General features: G+C 40.1%; 1 protein-coding gene across 2 annotated transcripts in view; it reads left to right on the forward strand.

The window, feature by feature from the left end:
• The window catches only part of UST (uronyl 2-sulfotransferase), a 272,126-nt gene that overhangs the window by 203,412 nt on the left and 52,579 nt on the right, over nucleotides 1–16,135 (forward strand). For both annotated transcript variants that reach the window (XM_005280434.5, XM_005280433.5), the window contains exons 6-7: nucleotides 13,171–13,268; nucleotides 15,303–15,460. In XM_005280434.5, coding sequence (XP_005280491.2) covers nucleotides 13,171–13,268; nucleotides 15,303–15,460 — 256 coding nt within the window. The remainder of the gene's footprint in view (nucleotides 1–13,170; nucleotides 13,269–15,302; nucleotides 15,461–16,135) is intronic.

Raw genomic sequence — 16,135 nt, forward strand, 5'->3', positions numbered from 1 at the left:
ATGAAGACTAACGCTGAGGCCAAACCAAGGCAAGAATAAGGTGGTGGTGATGGGAAAGATAATTTTTTTGTGAAAAAAGCCAAAACTATAACATTGCCCTCAGTCAAGGCATCTGGCTTCCAGCTTTCAATCATTGAAGTGGTGCATAGTCTTCGAGTCCATCTAGGCTCCATATTGTTTCTGAATAACTCTTAACCAGTGGTGTGAGTAGCAATCATTTCTTGCTGGTACGCTGCACTCATGGGAGGGACACAAAGGAGGGGCACGTGACCCCTTGCATGACTTCTCCCTGTTCCCTTCCCAGGATCCACATCCCTCCCACATTACCTGGGGGGGGCTCTGTTCTCCTCCCACTGCGCCGGAGACTTCTGCTGTACAGACCCCAGGCAGGTGGACGCAGGAGATGCAGTTGCGTGGAAGGGCTAGGGGGTGGTACAGCTGTGCCGGAGGAGCTGCCAGCACAGGGCTGCTGGGTGGCCCCACGTTCTGCTCCTTTTGCCGCTGCGGTTCCCAGTAGAGTCCTGAACCACAGGGCTATCCAGGGAATCACAGCAGTGAAAGGAGCAGAACATGCAGCTCCTCCAGTGCAGCTGCTGTACCTCTCCTAGCCTGTCCACGCAGCCGTGTCACCTGAGTCCTCCTGCCTGAGGTCTTTACAGCAGTCCCACATTCTGCTCCTTTTCCCCGGGAACCGGAGTGGGAAAAGGAGCAGAAATTGATAAATATTTACTGGTACAGTGTACCGGACCTTACCACCGTACTTGCACCACTGCTCTTAACTCAATAACCAAAGTACTCTTATTAAACTTGGGTGGCTAATAAGCCCTGCCCCTTTCTGATTAATGCTACCTGGCCACAGCAGTCTGCACATTCATAACCCTGGACTCCATTGCTGCAGTTTATTGTAATTATGGATAAATATGATTGCCATGAAGAAACCAGATGATACAGGGCATCCAATACCTGATCTTTATCTTCAAGGGCCTCAGTGACCTGAACCCCTTAACTATATCAAAGATCACTTCTCTTTCTGTCTGTGGCCAGGATCTTCCTGAATAGCTACCTCTCTCCTCTGCTAGTTATCTGGATGATCAAGGATCTCTTTCTTTTCAGGATGAAATGTAAGACTCCTCTCTTTCCCTTTGTATCAATAACTACCATAGAGGTGGAATGAAACAAAAAGGAAAAATAAAAAAATAATTTCATGGTAGTCACTTGCACAGCGTCACACACGAAAAGAAAATAATTGGTGGTGGTTTTAAAGGGGGGGGGGTTCTGACTGATTCCTAAAATTATGGAGATTTGTATTTGCTCAGATACTGCACTGGTGTGTGTATTAAGAAATACCTAGAGAGACTTACCTCAGTGCCAAAGTGAAATGGTCAAATGATCATGACTGAATGCTTTTCAGTCATTTAATTACCATGTTGACAGAATAACTAACAGCAACATCTGAACAGTGCTAGTCAGGTCATTTAGCATTAGCTGCATCACGGTGAATGGGACAGAACATTGTTAAATTGTGACCTGATCGGGTTATAGGCTGAGGCACTAGCTTCTTACCTGTGGAATCCGGTTTGGATATTGAAATGGCTTTGAGGGTTGGTCTCTAGTGGACATTTCTCATTCTCAGAAAACACCCACACTCTGGCACAGTTTAGTACAACTGGCAGTCATTGGAGGGGCCTCACACCAGAATAGCATTGGCTGCTAAATGTTTGGCTGGAGTTGCATTGGCAGTGCTATGTGAGGAAGCTTGCATAGCATCTGCTTACCATATGGCGCACTCTAGCTAGTGTTACTAGTACCCTGCATTCATTAGCAAGGACCAAATTCTGCCAGAATTTGAAAATGGAAAATGTTAAAAAACTCATTAAATGGAAATTCATCATCTTGACTTTATATGGCTTTGCATTAAGATGCCCAAATACTTACTTGATATACACTGAATGAAACATTAAACACTGATTAAAATCATACTTATGTAGGGTTAAAGCTATGTATTATAGTCATTGAATCTCCACAAAAATGTCTTCGTAACTTGTGATGTTAACATACAATAACAGTCTTAGTAAATCTTGATTACATTTGTATTTGGGAACCTTCATTCCAACCACTACCCTGACTTTATGGTATCAGGTATTTCTACAGCCTTAAAAAGTAGGAAATCGTACCTTTCCTTCTTTCATTTTCTGTTTACCCTGTTGAGCAATCTTCTGAGCAGTCATGTTTACACTTTTTCTCCATCGCCATCTGGTTTTTCAGAGCCATCCAGACATGGAGAAAGATATGCCTTTCTTTTCTTTTCTTTTTTTTTTTTTTAAGTGTAGTTGTACTTAATACATGTCACGTGAGATTGTCAGGATGTGATGGTCAATTTGACCCACATATAAACACTGAGCAACAAACATTTAAAAAGCAGTTAGAGGATTGTGAGGTTTCTTAGTAGAACAGAAAAAATTTCCTTGGCTATTCATAATAAGTATGATACTGTACTGTTGACTAAAGATCTGTATTAAGAACAGCCTTGTAAGCAGGAGAGGTCACCATTGACAGGGCTTGCCAACTGGTTTTCCACATTATTTTATTTAGTTTCCTTTGACGGTTATGTGTCTAGTAGAAAGCCATTTATTTAGTTCACCACTTCCTCTATGGGCCTTGTGACGCACCTTCACTTCACATTTGTTACCTTCAGTCTTCATTTGGAAATACATACTGGCTATATTATAAATAGAGTCCCTCCCAATTATATTCACAAGTTACAGTTTACCAGGAGGGCATGGAAAGATGTCATTTTTCTCACTTTGATTATGAGAGAGGGAAAGGCAGTTTTCATAACTTGCAGTAGGTTAATAGGGAAATACATAGAAAAATATTTGTAAGACACAAGTATCTAAGTTAAAATATAATTCTTCATTTAAAGTCTTTAGGATCATTTAATAAGAATTAATATGTTAAATAGAATCTGAAATTTCTATAATATTCAGTTTAGGTTAATTTAGGATTAACAAGTTATGAGAATTTTGAAGTCCAGATTTTTTTTATCCTAAGTGTTACCTACATTGAGAAAAATAAAGTACTTTATCTACCACTAATGTTGAGATTTTACACAAATCAAGAAATTCCAAATTATGCTATGGAAACCCAAGTCCAGCTGCTTTCCTTAGATAAAGTGTTCTGTATTACTGGGTATATAAAAGTGAATTCTACTGGTATGGAGAAACCTTAAATGCTCATAGTTTTAAAATTGCAGAACTGATTTCATTCAGACACATATAGCTTATCCCTAAGGTCTCTGAGAAAAAAAATTCTGTTTGGGATATATGAGGAAAGTGTTGATTTTTTGTTTTAATATACATAACTTTGACCTGGCAAAACCAACTATCTTCATTCTTTCAAAAATTCCTTTCTGGGGTGAGAACAAGCATAAAAAAATTCAGCCCCACCCCCCAAAAAATTGGCTTGACAGTTTAACAGCAAGTGAAATTAGGGGTGTCAAGCGACTAAAAAAATTAATCACAATTAATGGCACTGCTAAACAATAATAGGATACCATTTATTTAAATATTTTTGATGTTTTATACATTTTCAAATAAATTGATTTCAATTACAACTCTGAATACAAAGTGTACAGTGCTCACTTTATTTTTATTACAAATATTTGAACTGTAAAAAACAAAAGAAATAGTATTTTTCAATTCCCCCATTACAAGTACAGTAGTGCAATCTCTTTATCATAAAAGTTGAACTTACAAATGTAGAATTATGTACAAAAAAAACTGCATTCAAAAATAAAACAATGTAAAACTTTAAAGCCTACTAATCCACTCAGTCCTACTTCTTGTTCAGCCAGTCTCTCAGACAAACAAGTTTGTTTACATTTGCAGGAGATAATGCTGCCTGCTTCTTGTTTACAATGTCACCTGAAAGTGAGAACTGGTGTACACGTGGCACTGTTGTAGCCAGCGTCGCAAGATATTTACGTGCCAGATGCCCTCAAGATTCATATGTCCCTTCATGCTTCAACCACCATTCCAGAGAACAGGTGTCCATGCTGACAGGTTCTGCTCGATAACGAACAAAAGCAGTGCGGACCAACACATGTCAGAGTAGGCCCATTACTCAATGAGGGGGGAAAGACAATAACAGAAAATATGGATGTGGCAGAGGTGCTTAATGACTTCTTTATTTCGGTTTTTACCAAGAAGGTTGGTGGAGATTGGACATCTAACATAATGAATGCCAATGAAAATGAGGTAGGGTCAGAGTCTAAAATAGGGAAAGAACAAGTCAAAAATTACTTGTTTGTCTTAGCGATTGTCTGAACAAGAAGTAGGACTGAGTGGACTTGTAGGCTCTAAAGTTTACGCTGTTTAGTTTTTTTAGTGCAGTTATGGAACAAAAAAAATCTACCTTTGTAAGTTGCACTTTTATGATAAAGTGATTGCACTACATTACTTGTATAAGGTGAATTGAAAAATACTATTTCTTTTGTTTATATTATTTTTATTACAAATATTTGCATTCTAAAAATGATGACGTGAGCACTGTACACTTTGTATTCTGTGTTGTATTTGAAAATGTAGAAAAACATCCAAAAATATTTAATAAATTTCAGTTGGTATTCCATTGTTTAACAGTGCAATTAAAACTGCAATTAATTGCAATTTTTTTTTAGTTAATCGCGTGAGTTAACTGCGATTAATCGACAGCCCTAGTGTTAATAGGAGAGTAACTAAAGGTCTGCACTTCCTATAACTAGCATGCAGAAATGTCATAGCCTATACAGTGATAATGTAGTTAGACTGTAATTGATTGAAAATGCCTTGCGTAAGTGCTAACTTCCACATGCCTTTCCACTGGGCAAAGGGGGAATGTGCCATACACTGTGGCTGTTCCTCAGAATAGCGCATCTCCCTCAACCCTGCCTCCCCACTCACACACCCACGCAAGCATCTCATGCTTGTGGATCTCCACTATGTGTTTTCTTGTAGGGAAGGGGAAACAAACATGTTACAAAGCTGTATTTCTATCCCTTTGCTGCTTTCTCATTCCATAGCAGAAAGAGTATCTGGCCTATGGTGATATTAAGCTATAAAACATAGTCCTTATGATATCATTCTCTTTTAACACTTCCTCAACCAATATAGATTTTGTTCCATTGAAATCCTTTGCAGTGTTTTATATTTCATTTAAACTCAATATTACAAATAAACTCCTTGGTTTCATGGATAGAGAGGATTGTGTTAACAAAAGTATGAAAGCTGTATATTGCTGTAAACTTGCTAAAAGATACAGTAGCAGAAACTGCCTTTGTTGGGTGTACTGCATTGTTTCACTGATGTCCACAACTGTCACATCAGGAATGAAAGCTCATCTTATTTTTTGAGATTTTTTTTTTATGCAGCATACAAAGTCTGATTTTACTATTTTACCCTAATTTTTGTATAATTCGTTGCTCCAAGACAGTACAGCTTGATTGCACACACTGTTTCATTTCAGTACCTATAGGAAATGAACCAGGAAATTATTCATTTAAAGATCTAGTATAATATGATTTATGGACATTTGTAGACATATTTCTTCTGGGTAGCTAACATTACACAATCTGATAGTCACCGTTTTTATCTTTTACCTAATGGAGTAAAGGCAGAATGGGTGTTTGCTCACAAAAGTTTTATTACACTTGACCGCTGTTGTGTGCAAGTCATAAAGTAGAAAGTGACTTTATTAAAAAAGGAATTGATTTTTAAAATTATTCTCCTTTTTTTAAATTTAAGTTGCCTTGTTTCTAGTGGATATGTGTCCCCTTCACAATTGTTGCCTTATCTAGCAGTCGCAGAAAGTTCGGACAAAGTGAAAATTCACATCTACAGATCCAGTCTTCCCGCTCCCACAGGTAGTTCCTGTAGAGCAGGGTTGAGGCTAACTTGGGAAGACAGCATAGAAAAGATTGCGCTGCTGCATGAATTCCTTGGGTATAACTGTGGACTTTCAATCTCCAGGGCTAGCAATCTGACACCTTTCATGACCTCTAAATTTACCTACAAATTATTTTTAAAAGAATATTTCTTCAACACAAAGTCAAACATTTTCACTCTAACAGTACTGTTTGACTCCAGCTGCTGCAGCATAATTTGTGAAATATTTAGAGCTAAAATATCATGCTTGGGTCAGTCCTAACTAACAAGATTTAGGATTACTTCACAACACTGGGAAATAACCACTTTAGGGATATCCTGGTCTGACACTCAGGTATTTGTGGTCCAGAGTTTATAGTGAGGGATTTGCAAAAAATTCTGAAATCCTGACAGGAAAATCAGCATTACAGTGTATTGTCCTCTTCATTTTCCTCATTAAGGGACCTTCGGGAATATTCCCACTTTTCAGTAATCTGCATTTATAATTAGTTAATAATTCTGTTACAATTTAAAGATGTGTAAGGTCCCGTAAGTGTTATGTAATGAACTACTTTCTACATTTTCTTATCAGGTACTTATTTCACTATAAAATAAATTCGGTTACCAACATAGGCCATGTCAGACTGTGAATCTTTACATTACGTATATGCTGTATGTTTCACCAACGTCTCATCTCCCCAGAACTCTGCGAAAGTCTGGAACAAGGCTGTATCAATGAGAAATCATGGAAGATATAATTGTCTATACTTTTCTGTTCTGTAAAAACATTTAAATCATAATGAGTTGGACATATATCTACAGTTACAGAATGATGCAGCTATTGCTGTTCATGTTGTCACTGGAAATACTGTCCAACAAAACACCTACTGGAAAAGACGTGTATTTATTATAATTTGACTCAATTCGTGTCCTATACTTGGGCATCTGCTGTCTCCAAACCTCCTGTAATACAGAAATGGGGAAGGGAAGAATCTCACTCAAAACTTCTCATAGAAGGCCTGAATTTCATTGAGTAACAGCAGCTTGTAACTCAGAATCTTTGATGGGGTAACTTTGAGAAAGCAGTTTGTTTTGTGGGAGCATACTTGTAGTAACAGGAAAATAGATTTACCTCTAGCAGCCCTATTTTAGTTTTGGGAAACCCATTTCCTGTTTTCCTGCATATTGACTGAGTTTCATTCTGAAAATAAAATATGTTGAATCTGTTCTTAGACCTTTCTTCTCAAGGAGAGCACTGGTTTTTTGAGTAATGTGTCTTTTTCTGACAGTGTAGTACACTAATAAGTTAAAGGGTCGTCAGGCATTTTATTAAGGACAGATGTTTCTAAAAGTTGACATGAGAGAGAATAAGCAAAGTAATCTGGTTGGAAGAAAGCCTGTTAGGATCTAAGAGAGATGATCTAAGCTAATCAGTACTCCAGATGTGTAGGGTTTGGGAGAGACGTCTGAGAGAGGATGTTTTGGGGGGGGGGTGAAAAATGCAGTTTTTCCTTCTGTAACACGCCATCACTAAATTTATGGGTGGTCAGCAGCCTGACCTATCACCAGAATACTAGAGTAGAAAGCACTAGTTCACTTTTATATAATAATGTGGTGGTAGTGAAATATTATTTGAAATAAAATTGTAGCAATGATAGGGGATGAATAGGTTATGAAAAATTTACAGTTTCATAATATCAGAACAGGAACACTGCAAGGCCTATGGGGATGATGGAGAGAGAGTTTAATGAAAAGCTCCAATCAAAGCCCGTTATTCCTAATTAGGTTGACCAGACAGCAAGTGTGAAAAATCAGGATGGGGTGGGGTGGGGGGTGGGGGGATAATAGGCTTCTATATAAGAAAAAGCCTCAAATATCGGGACTGTCCCTATAAAATTGGGACATCTGGTCACCCTATTCCTAATTCAATTATACTGTCATTGGGCTAAAGAGATCTCATGGCAAATACTTGTGGTGATTGTCTTTGGGGATGGCATGTGTCTGAATTTAGCTAGGGTGACACAGGTTTCAGTGGCTTACCACAGTGCCCGACCTTGTTTGGACAGCAGCAAAAGTATGATACTTTACCATCCTCTCTCATTCCTCAATTCTCATGACAGAATTTTGAAAGTATCCAGATTTATTTTTTGTTGTTGTCTTTCTATTCTTTTAGCGCAGCTAGATTTGGGTAGTGAGCAGTGTCTCTGAGATTAAATCAACTTCCTCTAGCGCATCCAGAACCTTAGTGAGTGAAACTGATTGAAATTCAACCAAAAATGACATTTTGACACTTCTCTTCCCGATGCCACTATACAGGCAGGTGGACTGTTCCAGTTTAATTTTAATTTTATACACAAAATGGGTTGAAAAACTCCTTGCAACAAGAAACAATTATGTTTCCGAGCAAAAACATTTTGGGTTCACCAGCACATCCATCATCCAGAACTGGCCAGGGCTTTGCAGATGCTATATTTCATCTCTACCAGTCACAACCTAGAATTTAAAAAACAAAACAAAAAAAAACTTCTTACAACAATTGACTCATCTCTGGCCATGATTGTTGCCACCAGCGCAACTCTGCTCCTTAAACTTCATCTATTGCAAGTTCTCTGTATACCTAAATGACCCTGGTATGCGGGTGGTACACTTACCTATCCCCATTTCAATGGTCAAGGATAAAAGATGATCATAGTGTTCTATGAAGCCACCAGAAGAGCTGAAGCTCGAAGAAATTTGAAACCTCAGCCAAATTAGGGGTCCATCTGCACTGGCAGATTAATGAGTGGTGTATCTCATTCTCAGTGAACAAAGAAAAATGTCTCTTTCAGAACATTATTATGAATGGATGTGATCCAAGTTGCTTTCTTGCTATTTCATTTTCAACTATGTTCATGTAGGTCTAAAAAGTAAAACAAAACACACATCCCTCCCAAGCACCTCTAAATTATGAGAGTTTGAAGCTGTCATCTTGGAATTATGCCTTCTACAAGTGAAATTCTCCATAGGTGCTTTAAAGGATCCATTTCCTGTTACAAAAGTATTTGTTCATCTTTGCCATTGTAACAGAAAATGAAATGTTAAAATTGATCAGGATAATCTTTTTTAACCTTACCTTTTGTAACCTCTGTGGGGTGGGGGGGAGGAGGGGAGAAATGTTTTGGTCCGGTTATCTGTCAACTGTCAGAGCAATCAAAATACCAAAGAAGACTCAGTCTAGGTATGTTCAAATTTAGAATAAGTATAAATGATTTATACTTTGTAATTTATTTATAATAATTAGAACACTAGTAAACACATTTCACATGAGTACACATCAGACCAAATGCACTTTTTTCTCACGATTAATGATGTAATTTCATAGATTATAAGGCTGCATAAATATAAAATAAAATCTTTATAGAGGGAATGGTTGCTGGTGATTGCTTTCACAAAGGATAGCAGGTGCTATACTTATTAGAACCCTCTGGATGCTGTAATGTACACCATATGGCAGTAAGTAATATTGGTTTTCAACATTGAAAGTATAGAATGTAAAATAAATGTTAGCAATCCCTTGGCCACATAGCAATCATGGTGTTGATGAGTTACGGAGCATTAGAAAGTGTGCATCCAATCCTCATGTGAAAAATTATTGGTCCATAGTAAAACATACTTCTCCCAGGTGTAAATGCTTTGTTTCAATGGAAGTTGTTGTTTTCTTCCTAATCCTTTTAATTTTTCCCTTATCAAATCAAACTCTGAGAGTCAGTTCCTCTGCTCCTGCAAGCTGTTGTTATTCCATTTACTTCAATTGAGCGACACCTGTTTCTTCTTCGAGTGATTGCTCATGTGTATTCCACAATAGATGTGTGTGCTCGCCACATGCACCGGTGCCGGAAGTTTTTCCACTAGCAGTACCCGTAGGGGAGTGCCCTAGTGACCCCTGGAGTGGCGCCTCCATGGCGCGGTATAAGGGGAGCTGCACGCTCCCCCCACCCTCAGTTCCTTCTTGCCGCCAGTGAAGGTGCTTCAGAACTGCTCTGCTCCAGCCTTGCTGTAGCTCGTCCCCAAAACTGCTTGTTCATTCAGTGTATGGTACCTGTAGTTAGTTTAATTAGCTTAGTTTAGATAGTGTGCCCGGGAAGGGGCATGCCCCATGTTTTAAGACGTGCGACACTTGTAGGCGATCTATGGCAGTGAGTGATCCGCATCCGGACTGTTTACGCTGTTTGGGGGAAATCCATCTCAGCGATCGCTGCAAGATTTGCAAGTCGTTTAAGCCTTGGACCAAGAGAGAATGGGTCATTAGGCTCCGGGCTATTCCGATGGAGTCAGCACTGACCCCAGCTCTGGCGCACCACTCCGAGTCGGCACCCGGCACTGCGGTGTCAGTGCACAGTGACCCTTCGGCGCTATCGACTAGTCGGCACCGCTCCCCGTCCATGGCGCACACCAAGAAGGCTAAGAAGAGACCACCTTCGCTGCGGTACCGGAGCAAACCCAGTACAGAGGCTAGACCCATGTTGGGCAGTCCTCGATCCCCACCGGCCTCTAGGCCTCCGACTCAAGGCGAGCGGAGTAGCCCGGCCCATTCGGAGCAGGACTCCCCGGATGTCCGGATGCCCTCCACACTGGAGGCCCTGCAAGTAGCCTGGGATGTTATGTCCATGCCGGTTCCAGGAGCACTGCCGATGTCGGCCCCGTGCTCCAGAGGCAAGCCGCCGCTGGGATCTCCGCACAGTACTGGTCTCGGTCGAGGGACCATTCCTGACACCATTCACCGCCCAGCGACTGTTCAGGGCAAAGTCCACGTGGATTACCCTTGACGCCCACCAGGCTGTCTGGTTGGGTTCCATCTGACCGAGACTCTCGGCACCGCTCCGCCTCGAGGAGCGAACACTAATGGGACCAAGACAGCTTCAGTAAAGAGACATACAAAATATTCAGTGGTCAAATGTACAGGATTTTCTTTATGAAGAAATATTTTTATTGGATGGATGCTGTCTCTGCTTTTGTTAATCAAATTATGCTTTCAGAAGCGAGGAGGTCTCCATTGCTTTTTACATCAAATAATTCTTTGGGGTTTTTTAAATGAATGCAATCTTGTATTCATGTTTTTGAAGAAGTGATAGAGCTGCAAAGGGAAATCCTCTCTTTTTGGCCAATTACAGGGAGAGGCAGGTGTAGTTACAGCTTTCACCCATTGGCTTGCTAAAGCCATGAAACCTGCCTTGGGAAAGATTGCATTCTTGGGATTATAGTTTATTCCTGTTTCCACAGCTAAGGCTGATGAGTCTTGTAGTTGTTTAGCATTCTGAGCCTCTATTTTCGAGGTGCTAAAGTGAGAGCACAAATGCCTTTCTTACCCAGGATCATATGAACAATTTCAAAATGGCAGTAGCCGTAATAAGCATACTGAATTGCCTAAATACATTGTAATACATTGCTGAACATGACAAATACTTGCTGATAATCCCAAATGTTTTAAAATATGGACTTGGTGCAATAGTAATTCTTAGAAAAAGAAATAAAGAGCTGTGATAGACTCCAGGTAGGAAGGCCTGAGAGTGGATGCTCAGAAGATAGCAAGGAGTGATTAAAGGAGTCCAAGGTGCAATGGTGGGAGAGACAGAGCAGAGCCTAGGAGAGACAGACCTCTGTGCGGGGTGGGGAAGTGAATGAATGAAAGAGACTGGTGTGGAAGAGACTTTTTTTTTTAATTTATTTTATGTTAATTAATCAGACCCAAGAAGGCATGGTGTTGTCATAGTGTTATTGAGGAGTCTGAGTGAAGGGGAAACTGAGGCAGGGTGCTGCAGAGCCATGCTTGGCCAAAAGGGGCCAACAGGGCAGCGCATGCCCTTTTTTTTTTTTTTACTCTGGTATTTCTAGATATGTCAGCAGACTTTAGTACTGTCGATAATAAGGTTTGCTGGAAAATAGTTTAAAATATACGAACTTGAGTTTTAAAAGTTGTCCTTGGTTTTTGTTTTGTTTTGACAGGAGTGATTGATCAGTGATCTCTTCATAGATTACTAAGAATTTAAAGAAAACTTTTCTCAATATCCACTGTGTGTGTGTGAGAGTGAGTGTGTGTGAGAGTGTGAAGGTTTTTGGCCTACCAGGCTGTTGTTCCACTACAGTTAAGTCAATGGAATTGACTTCACTTTCTTCTAATACCTTCTCTCTCACGTGTTAAATTATGATGTGTCACTTCGAAGATAAAGAGTAGTGATTGATTTACATAAACAAAAGAGAGGGAGAGAAATGGGAATGTAGCTTGATGAGACTTATCATAGACCCAAATGCAATGTTAACAGTGTGATGTTAGAATTAAGGCCTTGATTCAGTAAAGCATCCTTATTCGGGAAAGAAAGCACTTAAGCATTTGAAGTCTGAGGACATGTCTACACATACTGTGCCGCAGCGGTGCAGCTGTACCAATGCAGCTGTAGCGCGTCTAGTGAAAGTTGCTCTATGCCGACAGGAGAGCGCTCTCCCTCTGGCATAATAAAACCACCTCCGCAAACGGCAGAAGCTGTGTTTTGCGGGAGAGCTTAGTTTGACTAATTTCACTCTGTTTATATTAGTAAAGTTCAATATCTACATCAAGTCTTTGATAAATGGCCCCTAGATGAAATCAAAGTCCTTTGCTTTCCCACTGGTTGAGCATACAGCTCTTTTGTGAGGGAGAATTTTCACTATAGGATCCAGTCCTGAATAGCTGGGTGATATACTGACTTCCAGTGAAGTGTGATGCATGTTTTGGCTATCCGAAGAGAAAGATGTGTGAACTTTAACTTATATTCCATATAAGACCATTGAATGAAGGTAGAATAAAATAGTTTTGTATCATTTGGGTCTTAATTCAAATTATTGTGTTGTCTTCTGTCACTTCCCAGAGAATATTTAGAGGGGAAATTGCAAAGCATGTGTAATAATGGTGTTAATAAATTGATGCTTAAGCTGGCTATGTTCAAAAACAGTCTCATACCAAAGTTGTTCTTCAGTACATTTTAGTGTTAAAAACTTGCTTTGAAGATGTGTTCACTGCAACAGAATAATAGCATGATGATGTGATGCTCGCAGAAAATTTTTCCTATGCTAATGAAAGTCAGAAATGTTAAATGTCCTGCAAGTTATTCTTGAAGGACTTAAGTGTAGATTCAGTGCAGTCAGGGCTACACCATGAAGTATGGGAAAACTTTACTTAGGTGGGGAAGAAAAGAGCACATTTTTATGGAGGTGATGAGATACAATATTTAACCTTGTTTTCTTTCGTTCTCCCTAGGATATTAATGTATGTGTTCTTGAAAACTACCCTGAATGTTCCAATCCCAGGTTATTTTACATCATACCGTATTTCTGTGGACAGCATCCAAGATGCAGGTAAATGTATATCACACATACCTGATTCTGTACGGCAATAGACATTGAACACTTGCCAATAGTTACCACACAGAGTGATATCAGAGACACAACGGTTGTTCCCTATTGTAAATATAGGGGGAAACATGGCTCATGTGACAGTGTGTGGTAACAGTATGTATTTATTATGAAATAATATATATAAGGTATTTGTTAAGTGGAGGGTGTAAATTTTGCATTATGTTTTTCTTTGAGTGCACACTATAATTAGAGCTTTGTGTGCAAATGTGAAATAACACAAAATTAAATGAAAAAGAACATAAACTACATAAAATGAGAATTTAACCTTCAACAGCAGCTCCTGCAGCTTCTGTCCAATGGGGATATGATGGATGAGTGGCTGGCCCAAACCTAAGCGGTGCTATCACCCCAGGCGCCAGATTGCACTGCAGAGAGCTAGGCCCAGCCCTGCAGGACAGGAGCCTCCACTGTGGGGTGAGTGCAGGGTGATCTTGTTCTGCAACCCCACTGAGGGCCTCCCAGCTCTACCCTCCAGGGGTAGGACCCAGCCCCACCCACCCAAGGCTTCCCTCAGAGCAAGGACCTGACCCTCAACCCCCGCCTTCCTTTCATAAGGTCATATTCTGCAGCAGTGGTGTCCAACTTTTTCAGCCGGAGGATCAAACATACTATTTCAAAATGGTCTAAGGGCCACTATCAATAATTTGGGACAGTCTTTGTCCCATGCCACTCCCTTTGCACTGCTCAGTCCCCAGTGCACATACAGCCTCATAAGCAAAGCCTATCCCCCACTTCTTGTAACCCCTTGTGCAGGGCATGTGTCAGATTGGGAAAGGGGAGTGGTTCAAGTTGGCTACACTCCAGCTGTTGGCATATGGCATAAAATGGCATATGGTCCCTATGGAACTGTTGCCAGCTTGTGCAAGTTGGAGCAGCTCCTGGGCTGATTTATCCTGCACCAGAGCTGGGATAGAGAAAGAAAGAGACAGAACCAGTTGTTGGGTCTCGTCTTATCCTCCTTTTCCCCTGCCCTGGAATGCCTTTCGTAACTGAGAAGGTTGGACACCACTGCTTCAGAATATGTGCTTATGAAAGGAAGGAGCGCTCTGATTGCAGGAAATGCAAATTAATGTTACAAAGAATTATGGGACGTACCCTCAACTGGTGTAAATCATTGGAGTCCGTAGGCCTACATCCCTTTATACCAGCTAGTGTGAACCCATAGGTAAATCTGCAGGCCTACAGCAATACTGATCATTTCAGAAAGTATAAATGGGTAAGTGGTGGTGAAAACTTTCCACTCTGAAAGGAGCCAATAAGTATTTCTGGTTGGCGCTATTAAAAGCATGATACTATCACGCTGCAGTCATTGCAATACCACAACCTGCACCCACTGTCCAGACCATGAGAAAAGTGTAGAAAAAAATAAAAACGTGGTCTTAGCAAACATGAATGGAAAGAATAAAAATAGGCAAAGTCTCTGTAAAGAAAAGGAAGATCATGTAAGCTACATTTCTGTAGGAAGCAATAAGCTCTGCTGTACATTATCAAAATAACTTTTTTGTCACATGCTGTGAATTTTCTGAGCTGCTACTGTTTTATGGGTGAGAGGTTTGGAACCTCTCTCAGTGAAAGCTGTCTAGAGAATTTAGTACTACTGTACTGTATCTAACTTAATTATAAAATAGTCACATTTTTACATGCTAAACTGCTTCTGTATGATTCATAATGAGCTTTGGAAGCCACATATTCTTCCATTTTCTTTCCAGATCTTTTTCCATCTGATCATAACTCCAGTAAGCATAATATCACAAAGCCCACTTGCAAATCTATGAAAAAACACATATGAGCATATCTGAGTCAGGGAACCAAGATGCTTTCTTAACTTTGTATAAATTTCCCAGTGGCAATCTGTGTGAGGTTTTCCCCACTGCTCCTTCCACCATAAAATTTTTTCTAGCAATCATGTCTTCATTTGAATTTCCAAAGCAAACACACCATTTATAGACTTTTTTTTTTTTTTAATCCTTAAAGGGAGCCTGGGGAATGGGCCCTCGAAAGAGCAAAACTGAACGTGAATGAAAATTTCCTGCTTGTGGGGATTCTGGAAGAGCTAGAGGATGTGCTGCTTTTACTGGAAAGATTCTTACCTCATTATTTCAAGGATGTGCTCAGCATCTACAAAAACCCAGGTAACTTTCCTGTTATAAGATCACACCTTATAGAAACTGTTGCAAGATGCCCAGAGCTGTTCAAAGGTTAGGTGTTGTCTCTTAGCCTTTCAATAAAAAGAGGATTCTTTTTTGGGGGAGAGGATTTGAATGGTAGGGGTGAGCTTTTACACTTTTATCTCTTAGATGCAGAAGAATATGAAGATGACATATGCGCTTATCCTCCACTAAATGTGGTCCTAATGAGGCAAAGCAAAAGCACTGCCTTTTAAATTAGCTGCTTGTAATAAGACAGATAATGCAGCTATTTAAAAAAATAGTGCAGTTGTTAATTTGCTGTCATGTCCTATGCAGTCATGGGGCTATTTGTAATAAAAAAAAATGACAAGAAGGAAGAGAATTGTATGTTTGTGAGAGCAGCTCCTGTCTTTGGGCCAGATGCTCTTTCTGGTTTATGGAGAGTGGAAAGGAGTGGGATAGGACAAGGGTGTTGGAGCAGTGGGGAAGGAGACAGGGAGCAAGATGCTTTCTTAACTATGTGTAGATTCCCCAGTGGGGATCTGTATGAGGTTTTCCCCACTGCTCCTTCCTCCTTAAATTTTCCCTTCTGTGGTTTTCCCCAGTCAAAGGGAGTAGTGTGTAGCACTGTTGGGAGACAATGCCTCCTGAAGGAAGGGGGCGGGGAAAGCTGGCAAG

The sequence above is a fragment of the Chrysemys picta genome, chromosome 3 (genome assembly GCF_011386835.1).
Source record: "Chrysemys picta bellii isolate R12L10 chromosome 3, ASM1138683v2, whole genome shotgun sequence".
Classification (NCBI taxonomy): Eukaryota; Metazoa; Chordata; order Testudines; family Emydidae; genus Chrysemys; species Chrysemys picta.